This window comes from Topomyia yanbarensis, chromosome 3 (genome assembly GCF_030247195.1).
Source record: "Topomyia yanbarensis strain Yona2022 chromosome 3, ASM3024719v1, whole genome shotgun sequence".
Classification (NCBI taxonomy): domain Eukaryota; kingdom Metazoa; phylum Arthropoda; class Insecta; order Diptera; family Culicidae; genus Topomyia; species Topomyia yanbarensis.
This window is the reverse complement of record NC_080672.1, coordinates 177,128,082-177,151,075: the sequence shown is the minus strand read 5'-3', so window position 1 is coordinate 177,151,075 and position 22,994 is coordinate 177,128,082. Positions and strand designations below refer to the sequence as shown.

General features: G+C 34.1%; 1 protein-coding gene across 3 annotated transcripts in view; it reads right to left on the bottom strand.

Annotated features, from left to right (window-relative positions):
• The window catches only part of LOC131693974 (visual system homeobox 2-like), a 251,652-nt gene that overhangs the window by 158,073 nt on the left and 70,585 nt on the right, over positions 1-22,994 (bottom strand). For all 3 annotated transcript variants that reach the window (XM_058982289.1, XM_058982287.1, XM_058982288.1), the window contains exon 2: positions 19,694-19,747. In XM_058982289.1, coding sequence (XP_058838272.1) covers positions 19,694-19,747 — 54 coding nt within the window. The remainder of the gene's footprint in view (positions 1-19,693; positions 19,748-22,994) is intronic.

Sequence of the window (22,994 nt, the reverse complement as noted above, 5' to 3'; positions counted from 1 at the left end):
ACAGCAAGAGAAACAAATAATCTTGTGCATATTTTAGAACATTGTAAAGTAAATCAACAAATAAGTTTTTGAATGTGAAAATAAATATTTCGCGCAGCAGCTCGCCGCGGCCAGCTCAAACGCCGTGCAAGACTCTGCCCGCAATTTCCACCTAAAACAAGTGTAATACACCCTTAATGAGCAGGTTTTTCTGAACAACTATGGTGATTGAAAGTTGAAATTTAAAATATTTAGTCTTTTTAATGAAGTACTTTTTAGCAGTAAGTGCGTTAAAATGACATTTTTGAATACATTTTACTGGCTGTGCATAATTCAGTTGTATAGAAAACAGGGTTTTACTTGTATACATAAGGTTTCTATAGTTTTTTTTTGTAATCGTGCACGGAATTTTGAAAAATACATTTTTTTTAAATGGGCATTAAAGTTTTTAGTAGAAAACAAATCAAATTTGCAGTTAGATTTGGAAAATTCAAAATGGCGGATCCAATATGGCGAACTAAACAAGTAAAATATTTATCGATTTGAATGAAACGTTGTATATATGAGTTTTCGTCCGCGTCCTTTATCACCTATTTTATAAGGTGATTCATCAATAGCGCTATCTTTGAAAATGACCCACCTTGGTTATGCAACTAATTTTTCCGATCTTCTTTAATTGCAAATAATTAAGTAGTCTTCATTTTATTATATTCAGAATTGCACATATTCTGTCGTATGTAATTTTAAATGTTCTTTGATGGCATTGTAAGGGAACATGTATCTGCCGGTTGATGCCAATCGAGCTGACATTTCTTTGGACTGATCAAACTAATTTCTTTGTTTGTTCAGTGTTTATTTGACCAACCAGGAAACTAATTGTGCGTGAAAAATACGCATGATCTTGCCTGAGTGAAATGATGATTGTTGAATCATATAGGAGGGTTGAGAATTGACAGTTCGCGAGAAGAATTAGAAGCCAGTTACCAATTTGCAGCAGTCATATCAGCACATATGCTTCACTGTTATATTCATTGGCTTACTTTTAGTCCAATAAATCAATTAAATTTCATCAAATTAATTGTTGTCATTATATTGAATACTTTCATTTGCTTTGAAGTAGTGCATGCACTATATTATTGATTGTCGTGTTAACCATATTTCTTCATGAATATAAAAATATTCTAGCTTGATTAACGACGTAAAAGATGATAGGTTAGTATCTTTTCGTTCTTATTGTTTCTTATTCTAGTATTTATTGTAAAAATTAGCGTCATCGATTATATATTCGACATCTATTTCGACAGATCTCTTGAGACGCTGAAGGTAATCCCTTTTCATAATATTGAATTCTTTATGGAATATCTTGTTTCGCCGGAATAATAACATTGTTCCCATACCGTCTGATTCTATTAAACATAAGCAACACTCCCGACTGTCGGAAGTACGGAGTTTAAGTTACTTTTTTTGCAAACCAAGCGTTTCCAAATTAATTCAACAAACGATAACTCTATTAAATTCTTGGCTGCCATTATTAGCATTAGCAATAAACACATAACACTTCGGAGAGTTGCATAGATTATATCACTTATCAATATGAATCCAGGTTTGTGTAACTCTTTACCCCATCCTACTAACAAAAACTCCTTCCCGTGGCAAACGTGGAGATGCAGAGGTATACACAGTAGAGTGGCTCGAAAATGACATTTTTCAGCGCAGGCCCTTTTTGAGTTCTTTTTGTTATCCCAAATGCTTGTGCAAAGTTCGGGAGCGATTTGTTACTTCCCGTTTTTGCGCATTGCGTTTAAAGTTTTTATGGGATTTTATATGGAAAAATCAATTATCTTGCATTCACGTTAATAAAGATCACTATTTCACTCAATATGAAAAACCAGCTTTATAAAACGATAATTCAAATCGAGTTTTCAAAAAATAGTTATAACGATTTTAAAACTTATGGTTCAATCCAAATGCAAAAATTAATTATTTCTTCCAACATTGTCAGTACACCACGACACCGATACTTTAAACTTGAATAAATGAGAATATATTCATCGCATGGTACCATTGAATGAAATGTTCAGAATGAATTGCTGAATAACATAATCGTCAGAAAATGAAAATAAGAGGGGGTGTGGGGGTGTACTCCCCAGTTCCCTTTTTAGATTGTTTAGTATAACACAAGAAGCACATATTCAACGCAGGTTTATACCGCCGAATTAAAAATTAATCTTACGTGTTTGAGTGCTACTAGTTAAGGGCTCTACTGTAATCTCATTTAAAATGGTACAGCGGTTTATAAGTTTTACATATTTTAAAACCCTATTTCTTAGCCGTTCAGAGTCAGAATTTCAAAAAATGCATATCCTTAGATTCCTTGAATTCTCGGAATTGTTTCTATTGACGTTTTCGTTTGAGAATCTAGGAACGAAACCAGGATAGTTATTTCAAACAAGCGTTTTTTGATTAAATTGAGTTAGGTTCACGCAAAACACACGTAATGTTGGCGAACCAGAAATATACTTTAGGTTAGAACCCAACGCGATTTCCAGATATGAGTTAGTTTTTGCCCCAAGCAAAAACAACACATAAATTTGTAGGTGTAAATTCTAAATATTGTAAATGTTCTTTCCCACAACAAAGATTGTAGTATGATTCATATTTGGGTCTATCAAAATATTGAGAAAGTTCAGCCGTTGACATTTACAAGGACGTAATGATTCTTTGTCTTATACAGAACAATCTAAACAGGGACTGGGGAGTACACATGCCCCTCTTCTTCTTTTCATTTTCTGACCACGTCTATGATATTCAGAAATTCATTCCGAACATTTATTTCAAAGGTTCCAAGACTCTGCGATGAATATATTCTCATTTATTTAAGATCTTAATGTCGATGTTGGTGGTGCACCGGCAGTGTTGAAAAAAGTAATCAATTTCTGCATTTATATTTTACCATAGGTTTTAAAATCGTTATAACTATTTTTTGAAAACTCTTAGCTAGTTACGGTCTTCGACAAAGTTGGTTACCAAGGTTTGAACTATAGTTTTATATATTCAGTAAAATAGCGATCTTTATTAACGTAAATGCAAAATAATTAATTTCCCCATATAAAATCCCATACAAACTTTGAACGCAATGCGCAAACCCGGGAAGCAACCAATCGCTACCAAATTTTGCACAGGCATTTGGGACCACAAAAGGAACTCAAAAAGTGCTGTGCCCGCTAGTTTAAATCATTTTGAAGTTTTCCCATACAACCGCGAGCCACTCTAATACACAGTCTCCATAACAACGTTTGCTACACTAACATTGCTTTGCTTCCCCGATGACTGTAAGGACGTGGCCGGCGTAGCTATTGACATTTGCACATTGAGGATGGATAGCTACTTCTAGGCCCCATTCATTGATTCTCTGTGCAATTTCGCTTGTTCAGGTCAATCACGGAGTAGCAACTACGAATTGTACGATCATCATGCTCATACTAATGAGCTTTTGTGGTCGCTTAAGACGAATTTGTGGTCAAATTTGACAAATTTAAAATGCGATTAAACTAAAAAAAGTGAAATACTTATGAAACTTTGAATATATGGATATTTGGGGTTGTTGAATACGAATTTAAGGTGAGATTTGAAAAATTTAAATGCCGGATTCAATATGGCGGCCAAAAAGTGATCTTGTATAATGTTCATGAAATTTCGATTAAAAAAAATGGTTACGCGAAGAATGAATAAAATTTTAAGATTAGTTTCGAAAAATTCAAATGATGAACTTACAAATAATCTGCCATTCCGGGTGCATACATAAGTCCTTCTTCTCCCTCAAACCATTGGTTCTCTTCTCCTGGATTCGCTATTCTCAGTGTTTAGCAATGATCGCTGCTCTTGCGGCGCTGCTAAAACCCTGTTCAGACTTCTTGATTCGATAGTTGTTCATGGTTTTAGCGTAGTCGTAGGCTGTCAGACCAACGGAAATTCCCAATGTGTTTATTACTTTCATTATACTAGACCAGCCCTCATTGAACACGCCAATAAACACTACTGCTACCTATAGAATTAATGTGGAGTACCAGAGTTACCTTAAGTCGGTATGGTAACTTGTTTCAGAGCGCGCGGCGAACTCGTTTCTGAACGTCCGTCAACGCTCAAGCCATAGTTCCGTTCAAAGCCTGGTAGCGACGGAGTTTATTCACGGATCAAAAAACATTTTACCAATATATTATAGACTCTTTCAGCCTTTGATTTATAAAAGAAAAAAAGATTTCTTGCAAAAAAATTAGCAGAGGACCGCCTTAAGTAAAAATTATCTCATTGACTGTGGAAAATGTTGAGTATTTCGTACCGGTGAAACATGTAAAGTTTCATCAGAATCAAAGATAGTCGGTCCTGATTTTAATGATTTTCGGAAGGATCTTCGTGGAATTCCTCCAGCTCAATGCAATGCTGGCTGCTGCTGATCGGCTGATTTATTCGCCGGAACCGGCTAGTTGATTTTCTGGCAGTTGAAAGAACTAACCAGACTAGATCTACTAAATTTGAAAAATATTGCTGAATATGACATGACCGCTACAACATGTTGGTTGACTTGAGCGGTTCGTGATGACATTGCCTAAGCTCGACTTCTACCAACAGAAGACAAAAGATTAGTACGCAAGTTTTTAAGTCTTCTAGTATTCCGAACTGAATATTTCACATTTTTGCTCTCACTTGAGTACTGTGGCTCCAACTATTCATGACTTCTATTCTTAGTAATCTCGAGCTAATTGAATGTCGTTGAAAGGGAAAAAGCAAAATGTGAGTACATATTAGTCGAAACCCAAGCAACAATTGAAGTTTTATAGCACACTACAAGTGCGATCTAAGTTTTAAGAGAGGATTCAAGAGCGCCTTAAAACTACAATTGTTACTAACGAAGAATATTAAAAACTTGTTTTAATCCACCTAGTGGTGCGATTGTACCTTCCTTATTTATCCAAACTACGGTTTATTAGATGGTTTTGTTTAATATAATTGTGAAAATGTCTTTTACATTATTATTACACTTAGTACGTGTCCTTCAACATTTCAAGCGGAAAAGTATAATATTTAATTAGCTTAATCTGCATGAGTCAAATGTTATCTTTATGTATCCATCTTTTGAAATTCTGGGGGGATGGGCTTGGAAGAAGAGGGGATAGTGTATAAGTAGACTGAGAGTGGAGGATGCGTCAGAAATCCTTTATCTTATTTCGGTATGGGGGGTGAACGAATGGAATGCGAGTGTGAAGGCAGTCCAAAGGGAGGAAGGATCATGGAGGGGAAGGTTTAAGGGTAAGGGGGGGGGGGGAATGCAACCCCCACCTGCATATTATGTCTTCCATTTGATTTGATTTGAGAAAATCGGTTGTCATCAACGAAGAACCAATGTGACTTTAATAATGAAATAGGCCTTAAAGCCGTGACTTGCGGAATTGTCGATACTGGACGATATATTCAAACAATTTTTGATTTGGAATCAGACCTGCGAATCTAGGTAATTTGGCGACAATTTCAATAGATGGTTATCCTCTGAGGTATTATGTTTGTAACAGTTTCTATGAGAAATTCCAGTGTGACCTTACTAACCAACCTGCAGCTCCGGAACCAAAAGTCAGAACCGAATGAAATTCAATAGCACTCAATGGGATTACTGAATTCGCTGTAAAATAGGTGTGATATTAGGCGAGTTCACCGGGAGCATCAAGAACTGTCGTAGGTGGTCAATGTGGTCAAAGCTATTTTGATTGATTATTAGTGATCTAGACCAGCAAACCCAAGTAATGTTGTATCATTCGAATATAATGATGTTACCAGTTTATATGGGAATTGGCTGTGTGGCTGCACTCTTCAATCCGTAACTCCGGAACTGTAATAAACTAAAAATTCATATCAGCTTATGGAAGCGTTATACTTTTCATTTTAACATACCCCCAAAATCTTGATTTATACACACCAAAAAATAATGAAATTTAAACGACATGCAAATCAATACGAATGTAAACATACAACGATTGAATCAAAAATTTGATTGAAAATTACGTTGAAATCAATTGGAGCATCAAACAGCATTCAATTTTACACTTTCATTCCTGTAATATTACATGTCATTCATTTTACAGCAGTATTCGAGTAAAAATACATTGAAGTGCATTGGTTTTCCGTTTAAAGAAACTGCAATTTTCAATCAACGTATAAAATTATAATAAAATTAGATGAAGAAAGCACGACAAGTCGTATGTATTTGTGGTAGAACTTAATTTTACATTTATATTCATGCTCCAAATATGTGCATGAAAATAAACTTAAAATTACAAAATATTTTTTTCTGTGTAGCTTTCCGCACATCATTGCAATCTTTAGTGTCATTTTATTTCACAAGAGGATATTTGCTAGTGTTCTACATTCTGCCAATAGGATTCATTCTCTTATAAGTGACATACACAGCGCAGTAAAGCTACCTGTCTCAGACTTTGATTTTTCGGGACCCTGATTATTATGGATTCACCAGGGTATACGAGATAGCCAAAGCTTCGATAGAAAATCATAAACAAAAATTCCAAATTTGGATTTTAAAATCGTCTTAAAAGAGATAAACACAATAAAAGCGTTTATGTATACTTCTGCTATCACCATAGTGTGTCAGTAGTGTAATTAAAGTATCACAAAGATTCCCAGCTTTTCGTAATTAATCAAACAGCATGTCGGTCTTACCCCAACCATGGGGTGTTGGTTTTACCCCAACAGTGAACATTTTTTCGTACTCCGATAAGAATGAATACTAAAATGGGGTGATTTGAAGTTTTTTGTTCGGTTAATACCTTCAAATCTATCAATAAAAACTAACATCCAGACGAGCAGGAACGTTGCAGTCGTATATTTTGTTTATTTTTATGGCATTCGAGGAACTAATGTAATTCTAATTTATCTTCAACTGCTCTTCATAAACGTATCGTCAACCGGGGTGACATTGATTCTCGGGGTGTCCTTGCACATTCGAATCTTTTTTCGTAGATTGTTTATTTCGTCTGAATAATCTACCGAGTCATTTAAAATTGAACTGCGATTTACTCTAAACTTAAAAAATACTAAGTTGATATATTGTTCGATTTTTGGGTACAAAAACTACAAAAAACCGAAATTTTATTTCACCTTTTTTACGAACAATAAATCCTAAGCGGAGTTAATTTTTCTTTGGCATCGGATGTGCCAAATTAATTTTTAAGAGCTTGAATATTTCAATAGCATTTTTTTGTGAAACTAGTTCGCAATTATTTCAAACTTAAATTCGCATTACTTTTTTATATTAATTATTATTAAGTATTAAATTGGATGAAACTATTTGGTAATTGATAAACTACTCAAATAAAATAAATTTAGCAGTTAGAAATGTGTTCTGATTCTTTTATTCCAGTTGGACTCGAATTATCCCAATTTTGGTCACTCAAATTTTACAGTATAAGGAAATATTATGTAAAATGCCAATTAACAGCTATTCTACAATGAGTATCTTTTCAGAATTAGTTTAAACAAACATTTGAATGAAAAATATTGGCATCAAGAACTTAATGTGCGCGAACATGCTGGTTATTAAAGTCACACCGGAATACGAAAATGGACTTCAATTTGAAATCATTTATAACAAAATAGTAGTAAACGGACGATTTCAAATAAAACCATCAAATCTTCTTCTTCATAGATAAGTACATGGTTTCAAAACAATAAACTTGAAAAAATGTGTTATCTAAAAATATGTGATGATTACTTCGAAAAGTGATCAATGTCACCTCGGTTTTCGTATTAACAATAAACTGTTATTATGAAATGAATAAAAATTTGTTTTATAGGGAAAGTCGAGAGGTGACGGTTTTACCCACAGTGTCGGTTTTATCCGTAATTTCCCTACAGAAAGTGGGAAAGTTCAGTGCATGGAATTACTGAAAACGTGAATTATGAAAGTACCTCAGTATTTAGGGGAATTGTAGGAAAAACCGACACTGTGGGTAAAACCGACACCCCACAACTTTCCCTAGAAATCAAATTTTTATTCCTTTCATAATGACACATTATTATTAGTACGTTTATGTAGAGCATTTAAAGGAAAAATGTATTTACGTTAGTACGCCGAATGTCATAAAAATAAACTAAAATAGATTTTAAGGTTTTAACCGAATAAAAGTTTTTAAAATCGCCACCTTTTTCAGTACCTATTATTATCGGCCTTTCCTATGATCAACTGGGTGCATTGAAGACGAGTTTGAGAAATTCAATATATTTAATTGCTTTTTTAAAAAAATGTGCCCTGTTGGGGTAAAACCGACAACCTATGGTTATTGTAAAACCGACACGCTGTTAAGACGGTTGTGTTTACTTGAGATTCATTACAAAATGCTGGGGATTTTTGTGGCACTTCAATTACACTATTAGCACGCTATAGTAATATCAGGATTACACAGAAATACTTTTATTTTGTTTATTTCTTGTAAGTCTTTTAAAAAAAATGATTGGAATTTTTGCTTATCTGATTCTATCGAAGCTTTTGTTATTTCTGCAAAGAGCTCATCAAACCGAATTTCTAGTGTTCTCTTGATTTGTCATAACGAACTTTATCACAATGAGACAATGATCTTTTGTATACCCCGGTAGATCGTTGATGATCAGAATCCGAAAAATCAAGTCTGAAAAAGGTAGGTTTACTAAGAAGTGTGTGACACTTATAAGTGAATAAATCCTATTAGCAGGACCTAGAATGCTTGCAAATATTCTCTTACGAAATAAAATGACACTGAAGGTTGCAATGATGTGCGTAAGCATTATTTGGAAATACTCATTTCAAGAAATAATCTTATAGCATAAATACTCTTATTTAAAGCACTACGCTTTCGAACTCTCTTATTATCACTACATGATGAAGCTATAAAAAGCACATATTTACATCACTCATACCCACACTTTATTAATCACGCATATATCTCATTTTTAATAAAGATAAAGATTTTAATAAAGTGGAGATAAAATAAATTAAAGGGGCTGTCGATCTTACCCTATGGGGTGTCGGTTTTACCTGCAGTGCCTACAAAAAGTCACTTTGTTTTCCAAGTTTTACAACCAATAAGTTTGAAATGAAATTAATTTTTTGAGGCGCTGAAAAAATTAAGCCTTGTTAAGAATTTTCTGAAGAAGAATTCTGCATAGAAATTATAATTTTATTGGTTTTGTGGCAACCCAGAAAAAGTGTTCAGCTTAAGGTGTCGGTTTTAACCATAATTCCCCTACTAACATTCAAAAAGCAGCTTGAGCTTTACCAAGTAAAACCAAAAACAGGTAGAAAGGAAAAATAAAATCCGAGAAAAAACGAACTGAAGGAAACCAAAATGAGGAAGTTGTTAGCTACAACAAAATTGTAAGCGAAATTGTCGCGTTTAAATACTCACTATAGAATTTGTTCTGGCTATTCAAACGCGGCAACATCAACAGCGTTGCAATAGGTAGAACAAAATCCATAGTGAATATTTTTGGTTACGTGTGTCCAGTTGCCTCGTGTGCGAACAGCTTAAAGAATAATATCTATATCACTGGTGTTGCGTATAAATGTTAAATTATAATATTCATGATGGCTTAATAAATAAGAATAAAAGATTCCAAAATTAATAATAACAACAAAATTTATGTTTCTCTACTATTTAATTTTAAAATGCTACAATCTAATCGTTATCTCCGCTCTGGTAAGACAAGAGTTGCGGCGCAGGTCTGCTATTAATATCACAATCAAAAATAGTTTAGAGTGGTGTTCGCCCTTAAAATAACGATTTGATATAGCATCAGATCAATCAAGAACTTTTACCCAATAAATCATTCGTCCAAGATTTTTAGCATTCATAAAATATTAGAACCTTAGATTTGATAATTGTTCTGTACAATATGTTACATATTTTTCAAATTGGTACAATTTGAAACATCATGAACTGTAACAATCGTTCTATCCACATGTTCTATAGGATTTCATGGAACATGAGACAATTATGCGTAGCCATGCAGTTCAGAAACGTTTAAAAGCGCATGCAAATACATGTATTTTTAAGGTTAACTGTCTAAAACACGAAATCGAATGAAATCAATGCAAAATAAAGGTTTAATAACATGTTGTGAATGTTAAAATGAAGTAAAAGTACACACCAAGAAAAAATGAAAATTCCATTCGACGTACACTAAATTGCATTGTTAATAGAATTGTACATGTTTTAACATGTAAAATAAAATAATGTGTCTCTTTTAATGTAAAACACGGTTGAACAATCAGGGGATTTATGAACAACGCATATTCTTACAAGTTGGTGTATGTAAATTCATGTGAATTATGGCATTCTTTTTAAGTGCATCTTGCGAGATGTAAATATTTCTAACTGTGTAACAAAATTGTTAACCCTATTCAGTTTATTCAAGAATATTTCGAATAATATGACGGTGGACGAACAATTTTTGGCATTGGTTTGGCAGTCTGTACAACTTTTTATTAAAAAATCTTTTTAAACTTAAGCCCGAAAACTGTTAAATACTGGAGGTGGCAGCACACACAGTCTGTGTAAAAATTATAATCACTCGATTTTGTAAGTAAAACGATCATTTCTCTACGCGTTGTTATACAAAAGCTTGTTGAACAAACAGTTTCTGCGCCGAAGTGTATATCCTTCCAACATATCTCGCGCCACTCAAACCATAGTTATTAATTTATTGGTGAACATAATAGCTCAATTGTAGTAAATTTGTTTAATGCGTATCCTCAACAATGTCTGCCACTGGAGAACAATACCTAAGACGTTACCAGTATTTTAAAGTAAAGCATTCGTCCTTTAGCAAGCGTGGGATTGCATCACACACACACACACACACACACATCTAGTCAGAACGGAAGCAATGAATAATGTATACTGTGGTAATAATCAGCCATATTTTTCATTATTTCTCCGACCGCGAAAATTGAATGGCAAAAAGAAGAAATTCAAAACGAAGAATGTACAAGTGACCTGGGGAGAAACGATTGCAAAAAGCAACCTGCCATCGCATCACTTTCCGTCGACTCCATGTCTGGAAATTATTCAACTAGCTCGACGACTGTAATAAAGAGAGCAAAATTCAATTTGTGCAATCTCATTATACCTACTCGAGAGTTCGGTACTCGTCCATGTCAAACTTATCGTTGTATGTAGATGAGCTTATATACAGAAAGTAACCCCTCCGGGAAGCAGCATGGCAAGTTTTTCGGCATCACCACTTTGCGCATGTCTCAATTTTAAGGGGAAACTGCTGCACGTCTAGTTGCTACCGCCGAACGGGGCGTCGTACGAGGAAACCAGGGACGATTTTTGAACGTCGTCTCACTGAATCTAATTTGTGTCTAACTGAGCTGGAAATTGCTACCTAATAGAAGGCACTCCGGGTAATTTGATAATGATGAGTAATCTGTATTGTGATACACACCTACAAGACCAAACATATACATACATAACAGCAATGTTAAAATATCTCGTTCGACTGTGCTTTTAATAGTCAGTTTTACGTTTAAGGGATGTAGGTGTAATAAGTATCTACCACATTATATACGAAGATAGTTGGTTGTTCCGCTGGACAACGGGTGAATGTATAGAAACCATTCTTATATAAAATGCCGTCGGATTGCTGAAATTTATGTTTTGTTAGCAATAATGATCATGTAGGTAATTAGGTTCGAGTATTTTTTTGTGACTTGAGGTGGCAAGTGCTGAATCTGTGATAACTTTTTTTTCTTTTCATAACCCTCCGCAAGTCGTGCAAATGGCTCACTTAAGCCGTAGCTGCTCTAAGACGATTTTGCTAGATTTTCAGAGCAGCGTGCACTCAGTGCACTAGCGCGACTGCCGGAAGGTAAAAAAAACTTCATCGAACCGTTCTCCGAAAAAAAACATGTCCACTTCACGTTAATATTTCCAAATGAACAAATACATTTTAACAAAAAATATTTTGCCTATTTATATTAAAGATTTCAAAATAAAAAACGGTTTTAATACACCTAGCAGTGTGATGAAACATTTCTTATAACTCTTATTACTATCTTCGCGATGTTATTGATAAAACATCCTAAATGACTTATAGAATCGCTCAAATCAGCATAGGACAACATCAGTGCAAAAAATCTCAAAGGCTAAACCAAATCAACGGAAAAGCGAAAAAATGGCCCATAAAATAGATATTCAAACGAATTATTGCTAATGCTCTGTTAATAACATATCTAAATTCTTCAATCAATGCATTGTGTAGGGAGAACTGAATTTTCCTAAAGGGGTTATATGTATTGTGCTGAGCCAAAACACTCGATTTTTTTTTTTAATGAATCGATTTGAAGTTCATACTCTCAATAGCGTTTACTCAAATTTCCCACGCGACTGAGAACTAAACACCGCAATTTCAGCTCTTGATATAACGCTGCCTCTGCAGTGCATAGTGCATAGTTCAAACTTTACTTTGATGTCGACTTTTCTAAAAGTGACTACCTAGTAGTATCTTTGATTTGAATTATTATCGCTAATCTTAATGCTAAAGAACATCCAATGGTTATAATTTAGAAAATTTGCAGTCAAAATATTCGCGTAAATGAAAGTTTTTGCACCGATAAGTGATCAAAATCCATCCAGACAATTTAGTATTGTTCGGTGGTTATTTTTAATGGTGGTGGATAGACAAATGAAATATGAAATTCGTTTTATCGAAATAGTATTTGGTTAATTTAAATGGATTATTACTATTTTGAACAATAAATGGGCGACAAACCGTAATCCACAAACAACAAGCCATAACTTTTAAAGTATTCAATATAGATATTTGATGTCTTCAGTAAAGTTATTCGCAAAAGTAAGAGCTACAAATAAGCTGAAGGCATCATTTCAATACAATCACTTTCAAGAATTTTTTTTTGAAAATATCACACTCGTAGGGGGATTAATCAGTAAAATCGCAATACCAAAAGAAAGAGCATATTGCATCCATTAAATTCTGCGAAAATACTATTGACCTGAAATTAACCATTTTGGCGTTAATGATAGATTGCATGTTTTGGTCTTATTTCTGCCTATGGGAAATGTTAGAAATTATTTGTCCGTTTTTTGTGTTAAATGCTTCTTTTAGTAATAGTCCTATTTCGACAATTTACAGTTCGTTTAAAAGGTAATCGTATAAGCTTTCTAAAATATATAAAGTGTTTATAGACGTCGTCAATTTCGGCAGTTAATTTCAAAGCACTGCAAAAAACGACATTTTTACACCTTGAAACATTCATATTTTGGACAGTAAATATCTGAATCAAAAACCATTTAATAGCGTTCTGTCTAGGTGACAGGTCTTTCATTTAAAATTGTTTTGGGTAAGATCGGATCGTGACTGCGGATCTGAAAGTAAAACATCAGAACATCTGCTCTGCGAATGCAGTGCCTTGATACAACGCACACTAATAGCGGTAAGCTCTACGGTGTACTAGCTCTTGATACACCAGACTAACTTTTAAACCAGATTAAAATATTTTGTAAGCTCCAACAAGGCCTACACCAAATGGTACTGTCATTTGTATGGCTGCGTTCTGATCTGCGATACACGAAAATGTTAACAAACAACAAATTCAAGTTAAAGAAAATGAGTAAATTAGACAATACGTTACTATTTCACATTCCGATATTTTCTTGCATTAAAATAGCATTTCTTCGTATGATGTTTCGTTTCATAGTGTGTGAGAATGCTTTTGCCGATATGGTTGTGACTAATGCCATGATAGTTTATTTAAACTTAGATTTAAAAATGAGTTGAAATATTCCAATTTGAATTCAAAATGAACTGTGTCATTCTGGTTGAACAGGATATCACAACGTGGGGGAGAATATTAATATTTGTTACAAGGGAATTTGGAATAAATGTCAATTATAAATATAGGTTAAATAATGCTTTGCGAATAAAAATTGTTCACGTTTTTTTCAGCGAGCCTTACATAAAAAGTAAACAAAGGTCAACCAAAAAATTAAATTTTAACAAAATGATCATTTTATATTCACAAGTATTATATTTCATATTTTTGTTTGCATTGTGGCAGACAGAAAATATAGATTTATTTCTGTAATTCATCAATGCAGATTGAAACGATTTTATTTGCTAACAAAATTTTTACCATTTTATGAATATAATAGTAAGTAAATTAAAGCTGATGTGAGAGTTTTAATCATCCTAGCAATATATTTTTATGAGTACCATGTAACTATCTCGGCCATTTATACACAATTCCCATTTAAAGAAACTTATAACAACTGATAGAATCTTACACCTGTTAAAGTATTTCTAAAGATAATTAATATTTTTATCTGACCGGTTAGTATTCCAAACTTGTGTCGTATTATTTTCTGATTCGCGGCTCAAGGTATATTTTAGAAAAGTAGATGAGGTAGATATTTGGATCGGTGCTTCGGAACTATTGAAGCATATGTCACAAATTCACCACAAATATATTGATAACCGTTGCGTTCGCAATCAAATTTGTATTTAGATGTTTTATGTGAGTTTATTCATGTATGAACAATGCGTATACTTTAAATCTTTTATTTAATCTATGCTTATGGAATCCATGGAGCTAATTTGTAAGCAGTTAACCTTCTGATTTAATTTGTAAACTGAGTGTAAATAAGAAAATTTATAAAATGCGTCATTTTACGATCTATATTCATTTATTTGGATCTATCTAATGAAAAAAAAACTAATTTTCTGTCGTTATTCACTTTCATTGGTGTGAGATACGACGGAGGTATGGGCAATAATTCGTAATAATATATTATGGATTTATATTAAGGAATTAAATGGTCCCACTTATTCTCATAGCGATATGTAAAAGAAAAACACCAAAAGAATTCTTATTGCACTTTTGTTTATAATTCGCAAAAACAACTTTGATCTGAGCATGTGATTCGATTTATACTAATGCGCTCTCCTGCAACACTTCGATGAGCAATTTTAATCAAGCATGTAGAGAGGAAGAAAGAACGAGGAAATCGAAAATGCGAGTAGATATAGTTCGATGGTGCTTGTCTTTTCTACCTGATAAAATTGGCTTATTCATTGTCATCTTTATTGCGAGCACAGAGAGCCATATTTATCCAGAAGAAAGTCGAAGAGAGGATTGTAAATAACGAAAGTGCGCAAGAGGAACATGGCAATTTTTTACATATTTTTGTCTTCTTCTGGTAACAGGATGCCGCCATTTGCATTACTGCGTTCTGATCGGCAATACACGACTATGTTCAAAAACCGCACAATGAAGTTAATTGAAAGTTCGCTGTTTATGCCTTTTAATGGTCTGATGTTTGATTTATTTCTTTTAAATAATTTTGGAATCCTCGATTTAGTTTAAAAAAAATAACATTAGAATTATTTAGGATCCATAATTGGCTAAACTGTTATTTTGCTGTTTTGCTAATAATGGTGCATACAATCGAGAATGTTATGGGGTGTATTGTTCGGTAATGAGTTATTGTGAAAGTATTTATAATTCTAAATGTACACTTTGTCGCTAGCCTGAAAGACCCTCTATAACATTATTTTTTTTTATTTTTAACGACATTCAATTAGCAAGGGACTGAAAAATGAGGTATATTTTTCAATATTAAGAGCCATAGTACTCAAGGTAGAGCAAGGAGTTGATGGAAGAAAGTTTAGAAAAGCGTGGAAAGGGTCATATGAGCAAGCTTAGAGTTTACCGGTGACTTAACTTTTTGTCCGCTACCGCAGGGGTCAGGATCTTTTGGCATTAGAAATGCGAATCACCTGAGTATACGGCATGTCCGGACGAGCGTAAAGTAACTTGTTACTTCATGCTGTCGGAATCCACAAAAAGTTAAGACACCGTAAATTTCCACACAAAGCTTTTTACGACGTTGAAACTCATTGAATGAGCTAATTTTTGCCTTCGCTAATTGCATGCCGAGGTGTTTTATTTAATCGGTATTTTGTGTGTCCATCAACAGTTGTGGCGTATGGTCACTGTGTACTGATTGAACACGGCGTCAACTGCTTTCACCCAAAGCTTCTGGATGGATCCCCATTATGGTACTTTTTTCCTTTTTTATTGACTAAGAGTTCCTTTCCTTGTTTATGTTTTTAACGACATTCAAATAGCAAGGGTTTGGGAAATGAAGTGTATTTTTCAATAGTAAGAGCCATAGTACTCAAGGGGAGCAAGGAGTTGGAAAGAGAAAGTTTAGAAAAGCGTGGAACGGGTCATATGAGCAAGAGTTAGAGTACTATGGCTCTTAATATTGAATTATATACTTCATTTTCCTGTTCCTTGCTATTTGAATGTCGTTAATACATAAAAATAGGAAAATTGACTCACTCTCAGTCGTTAATAAAAAAGGAAAAAATTAACATTACTTATATTTAATATTCGGAAAGTTCAGCCAAATCTAACTGTTTCAAATTAAATCAAATGGCTATAGAAAATAGTGAAAACCTACCTCTTTTGAAATGTTTGTATAAATTTCTGTTTTGCAGCACATGAAAAATGCCGAATGCAATTATTTATATGCTTCAGATAATTATGCGAAGTAAATCTTCGACATCATGGATTGTTAAAACGCTCAGTCCAACAAAATTTTGCTGCCGTCATGCAAAAATAAGAAAGCGTCAAATCCCGTTTGCAAAATAACTGTTTAATTATGGTTTACATCTTAAAGCATGCGATTTGTCTGATAATGGATTGACAAAAATAATAAATTAAAAATAGTACCTGACACTGGATGCAGACAGTTCTTCTCCTACACAGTACTTCTCAATTGCCTAGGTAACTACAAGAGCTTTTTGCGAAATGCTTAATATTATTATTTTTACAATAACACATGTTATCGTTTTGGCAAAATCGGACTTTGGATTCAAAGTTCTACGAAAAATTCGAAAATCGACCAAAAATGAAAGCTCCCGTAGTCACTTGTGGAATGACATGAAAAACAACTGTGCTAATGTCTCAACGATTGGTCCAGTAGATTTTGAATTATGATGTACACCGCAAAACAAGTTTTCGACGTGGTGCCTGACCGAATAGACAAACAATCCTTGTAAAAAAAATTAAGAAATCATTTTTTATCCGATAATATCTTACACAGCCCCCTAAAGTTTCGACACGATTTTGGGTATTCTTCCGTATTCAACTTTTTGCGTCATTTTGACAAGTCATCTGTCCAGTCTTAACTTTCACAACTCTTTCATACCCTATAGATATCTGTTCTATCATTAAGAATTAAGCGACAATTTGTTCTACAGCAGAAATGCAAATCGTTCAGGATATGCTGGAAAATTATAAATTGCGAAACAATATAAGCAAGCTTTGCTATCATATAAATAACGATCAAAGTTAAAATATTGGTGGCAGATTGTTTGCCGTCATATTGAAAAACGTTACTTAGGTTGTATGGCACGGCTTTATTTGCAATATTATATTTAATCTTTGTTTTGAACTCTTTCGAAGGCATTAAAAATATAAATAAACTTCAACTTGCTAATTGTGTTCTTTGTGAGAAGATATAACATGGTAAAGGGTAGTAATTGTGATTAGAGTAAGGTGGGGTAAAATTGCGCGTGGGGCAAAAGTGCGCATAGGACTTTTAGAAGCACACAAGCGCTAGAACCTGGCAACTCTGTATGGATTTAGTGTATCATTAAGTCAACTAATCGCACATATAAGCATGAAAGGTTTGAATATAGTGGCTTGAAATTAAGGGGGAAGGACTATTTTTCGCTGATTTGATATTATTTTTTGAATTTTGTGAATCATAAATTGGCTGTTTGAATAAATCAGGATCTATAAAACTACAGTACCCTAAAAATCTTCAATGTATGGTTCGTTGCGAGATATATTTGATTTGATGAAAAAAATTCAGTAATTTTCGTAACAATTGAATAAGTTAAAAAACTGACAGTGGGGTAAAAGTGCGCATAGCATATCCGCCCCAAATCAAAAGACGCGAGTGAAGCTTTTTATATAAAAATTGAACTAATTCTTCCATGATTTAAAGAAGGGACCAGCATCTTCAATAACTGCGAGCTCACCTGTCAAATCACGACTGATATGAGCGGTTTAGGAACAAAAGCATCAGCATAACTGGTTCCAAGGAAAAATATAGAGTGCCGACAGCTCAGAGTAATTAAAAAAGAACCAAAAAACTATGAATATGTAAATAAAGATGTATTTGCAATATAAATGGCATATTCGCAAGAATTCTTGTAGTGATCTACCCAACTATGACAAATAATGATGTTACCAGGGGTGACAGTTTGATCATGAACCACATTGTCTAAAAGATGAAACATCCAAGTTTTTTTCAACATAATGGAAAACTGAACAACATCAACCGAGGCAGAGGGAAGGGTACTTTTTAGTTTTGAAGGAAGAGTAAGAGGGGATGGATATCCTAAAATTGATTAGTTTAATTTATGGGCGGAAATAAATCGGCTATTTAAGCTGTGCGCACTTTTGCCCCGTGCTAAGCGCACTCTTGCCCCGACCATGGGGTAAAAGTGTGTATTTGAGTATTCATAAGAAAATAACTATTTCTCGGATTACAAACAAAACCAAGAGATATCTAGTATTACGTTTTGAAGATGTGTGATAAGAGTATTAATTTGTAATCATGCCGATTTTCTAGTGCTTTTCTACCAATAGTTATTTTACGAAAACTGTTAGGTGCGCACTTTTGCCCCACCTTACTCTACTTATTCTATTCTTTTGATTCCTTTTGTTAAAATGACTAAAAAATTGTGGCAAATGAAACAGTTTAACTCATTTTCATAGCCATAAGTAAACTAACAAACGAAAACTATTTTATGCAGCTCTGCATCCAATTATAAGATTTCATTCGACGGTTTGTTTCAAAATGATTCGGCTTCTGCTAACCTGCAATATAACACTTCAACGTGGCATTTTGAAATGAGCGTGCAGCACTTTCTAGATAGGACGATAAAGGATATCAAAAAATGGTATTTAAAGCTCAATTATACCTGCTAGTTGATTCAAATTATTGATATGTATGCAAGAGGAACATGTTGGCCTTTAAACTGTTTTCGTTTGGCTTCAGGGTGCAGCCATTTCTGCAATGACAGGTACTAACGTCTTAAACCGGACTAAACTCAGGTCTAAAATCAAAGCTAAGCACTTGGCGGTACCAAGTAGATTAAAACTTACCGCTATAAGAGTCCTCGGTAAAGGAACATTGGAGCCTTTTGATATTTGGACTGCAAATCCTAAGCAGGTAAAAAACAAATTTGTTTTCCTAACTGGAAGAGTGTGTATCTCAATAACGACAATCACTTATCAATAGTGATATGTCATAGTAGATAGATTAAGGAAGGAGCATACCATAATAGATCTAAACACTTCGTCTCCTACAAAAAATGATAAATATTTACATTCTAATGGTATCATGTTCTTCGCACTTTTATATAAATCACTAATTTGAGCCAATCCCAATATACTGCGCTTTGAATAAGAAAACTCCCAATCTCATATATGTATAGGGCTACATCATGGCTTAGGTAAGCACTCCTGTCTTCGGTCTCATAATTAATGGATAGTCCTCTTGAATGAATACTATTTTAACAAACTATGTTATGTAATGATAATCATCACCATCATTGTGCATTTTCATACCTGGTAAACATGGGCTTGTAGCGGATCCAAATGTAGATTTTAAATGAGGAAAACCTGTAGAGAAGAAAAAAATATTTTGTTAGCTGTGTAATCCGAATAGGAAGCCAAACTAAAGTTTGAACTGCACCAAATTTAAACCCAAAATAGATTATACTCATTTGTGCATAAGAAGGGCGTCTGTTGTAGAGGGTAAAAATAATCGACTTCTTTTGATATTAAAAATGTCTTACTCCTCTATCTGTGGCTAGGTGTCATTCTAAAATCTAAACTATCTCCCATGTAACGAAACTATGTAAGGTTTGCACGCTTATAACTCCGATATTACTAGATTTTAATCATTCATACACCAACCGATTCAGAAACACCTAACTTAAATATTGGTAATAATTAATTATCTCTCCAATAAAAGTAGACTTTTGGAAATTGATAAAATTAAAAAGTTCACGAAAAACGGGAAAATTACCATTCGTGAGGCAGATTTCTCAGACACAGCCGTCATTAGAGGGCACCTTAGTCGCTCAATCACACACGAAAAGTCATAAATAGAAGCGACGCATGCCCGTTTAAATCAGTTGTTGCTAATATCCCATACGAGCAACATTGTCTCCGGGCGATGCGATATGCGCTATCGATTTTCGGCAACGTTGGCATTTGCACACACTCGCACCTAAGTAACTAAACCATATACGGTTAGTTTATAAATAGAGGTGACGCGTACACGTTTGAATCAGTTTTTGTTCTTATGTCGAACGGGTAGGATCATGGCTGCAGCGTCTGGACGCTACACTAAGCGGTACACGCTATGAATTTTCGGCAGCGGTGGCCGTGTGCGGATTTTTCGGGTACCAGCACAGAATGATTTGCAAAGTGGGTGGGTGGGGTGGTTTGGATTTAATTCGCGACTACGAAGCTGAGTTTGACAGCTTGTGTGCGTGAAGTTCATGTAAACAAATGAATGATGAAAAATGAATAATTTTAAACGTGCCGTTTTCAACCGTTTTCTCTTAAATTTACGAAATTGTTAGTACAAATCGAAATAAAAATCATCAAACTACCTAATTTGGTGAAAAAACGAGTAAAAAATGTCGTAGAACATGTTTATTTTGCGTCCTCAACATGACGAATTTTTGTGAAGCAAAAAACAAACAAGTTTTCAAAATGATAAAAAGTATTGAGAATTCACCTTTTCGCCCAAAATTTTATTTACAGATTGAAAAGCAATATGTATCCAACTTATGGTAAAAATTTCTCTCAATACAATTAGTTTGTTGTGGAGAAATGTGTTTTTTTCTTTCGCCATATTTATACCGCCAGGAGCTATCAATGTATATGGAACAAAATGAAAAGTATACTGATGAGCAGGATATGTGCTGTTTTTAACCACGCAGACGGATATCTTTAACCACGGAGAGGATATCACAGTAATGACGAATAAGATTTTAGAACTATATACTTGCATATAGTTTGCTTGAAAGAAACACGGGTGGGTTTTGAGCAGTTGAATGCTATCTAGGTAGTTTTTGGCTGGGCACATGTTTCCGCTTGTCATCAGGAGCAATACACACCGGTCAAAATTCGGTCGATTCCGAATTTTCATACTTCTGTTCAGAACCACGAGTGTCTTTAATAGTTATACTTTCAGTGAAATTCGACCAGTTTATAAAAACTTTTCTTCACGTTCTCTGGCAAAAAACTAACAAACTATATCCGTTATGCTTTATTGGGCTGATGCTCTATTGGCTCATACCATTAAAATGACGTTTCAATATATTTGTATATTAAAAATCACAATTTGCAATTAACCAAGAGGAAAACCTATGCTAAAACGTGAAATTCTTATTCCATATTTTCTGCGAAAAAGCTTCAACAAAGGTTTGGTGGTTTAGTAGAAAGGTTTAGCGGAAGTCTATTTAACCCCTTTCACTTATTCACTTAACTCAATATTCTTAAAAATATGAAAATGGTCCATTTGAAAACTGACGAAAAATTAATACCATTTGTTTACATTTGCATCACTCACATGCACAACTTTTGTAGATGGCGACACCGTACCTTCGATGACGCGAATTCAAAACGGCAGGATGCGACTTATGTGTGCTGCTTAAGAGTGTTGCGTTGAAAAAAAAAATATTTTTATTTTTTGCGTGTGTTGTTAATCCATGTTTACGGCGCTTTGTAGCTGCGTAGGGTAAAGAGCCTATTGGCTTTCATATGTTTCATATTTCGGTTATATGTTTTTTGTCGGTAAGGCATCTGACAACGTGCTTCTGTAGTTATTGTACTGTTCAGCAGCGTAGTATTTTATATAGAAGAGTACACTCTGGTCTTTTTCCGTGTTCTTTTGCGCGGTATTTTTTACGCGGATTTTGAAATTTACGTGGTTTCCATTTACGCGTTTTTTTGAAAATTTACGCGGTTTTCATTTACGCGTTTTTTTTTTAATTTACGCGGCTTTCATTTAAGCGGACTGTATACCCGCGCAAAAAAAATCTGAAGGTAATTGCATCGAAAACAATCACATTCCCAACAGAACTTTTTGTTTTCTAATTTCAAGCACTTTGTTTCGTACTACACAAAACGGAAAATTTTAAAAAAGAACTTCCCGTCCCAGCAGCAGTTTAAGCGGATGTTCTTTTTCGATTAAAATTCAAGCCATGTCCTAAGCGTTACTGGACTTAAAATTGTTTTCCCAGTTTATGCAGTCAGAGTATCTGTCCTACCCTATGTATTTAAAACACAGTTCTAATCGCGTTTTAAAGTATTCAACAAATAGAACGGTTGGGTATACCAAGTTAAATTTTAAAATATATCTGTTTTAAATTATGAAACGAACCGCTGTACTGAAGATATAATTATGTCAATCCTATTACCACATAAAACACCTATATAACATAAAACGCTGCAGAATTGGTTTAATAATACAATGTTTACACTACAGAGTTATAACACGTTATAATAATCGATTGCCTTGTACGCAGCGCACCTGGGTTCGAGTCCCGACCCCGCACATAGGGTTAGAAATTTTTCCTAAGAGATTTTTCTAACCCGAAGAGGTGAATGACCTTAAGGTTAAAACCTCTATAATCGAAATAAAAAAAAAAAAAAAAAAAAAATGTCTCCAAGATAGCATAAAAACCCGTTTTAACTAGTAGTGCGAACGTTGTATAACAATGTAATTTATCAAATAATTTCATTTGTTCAACCAATAATCGATCAAGAAATACTTAACCTTAAGATTGTTTACTTAAGTTCATTAGTACATTATTGAAAATTTAAATGGAAAATGAAATTTCATATTTCA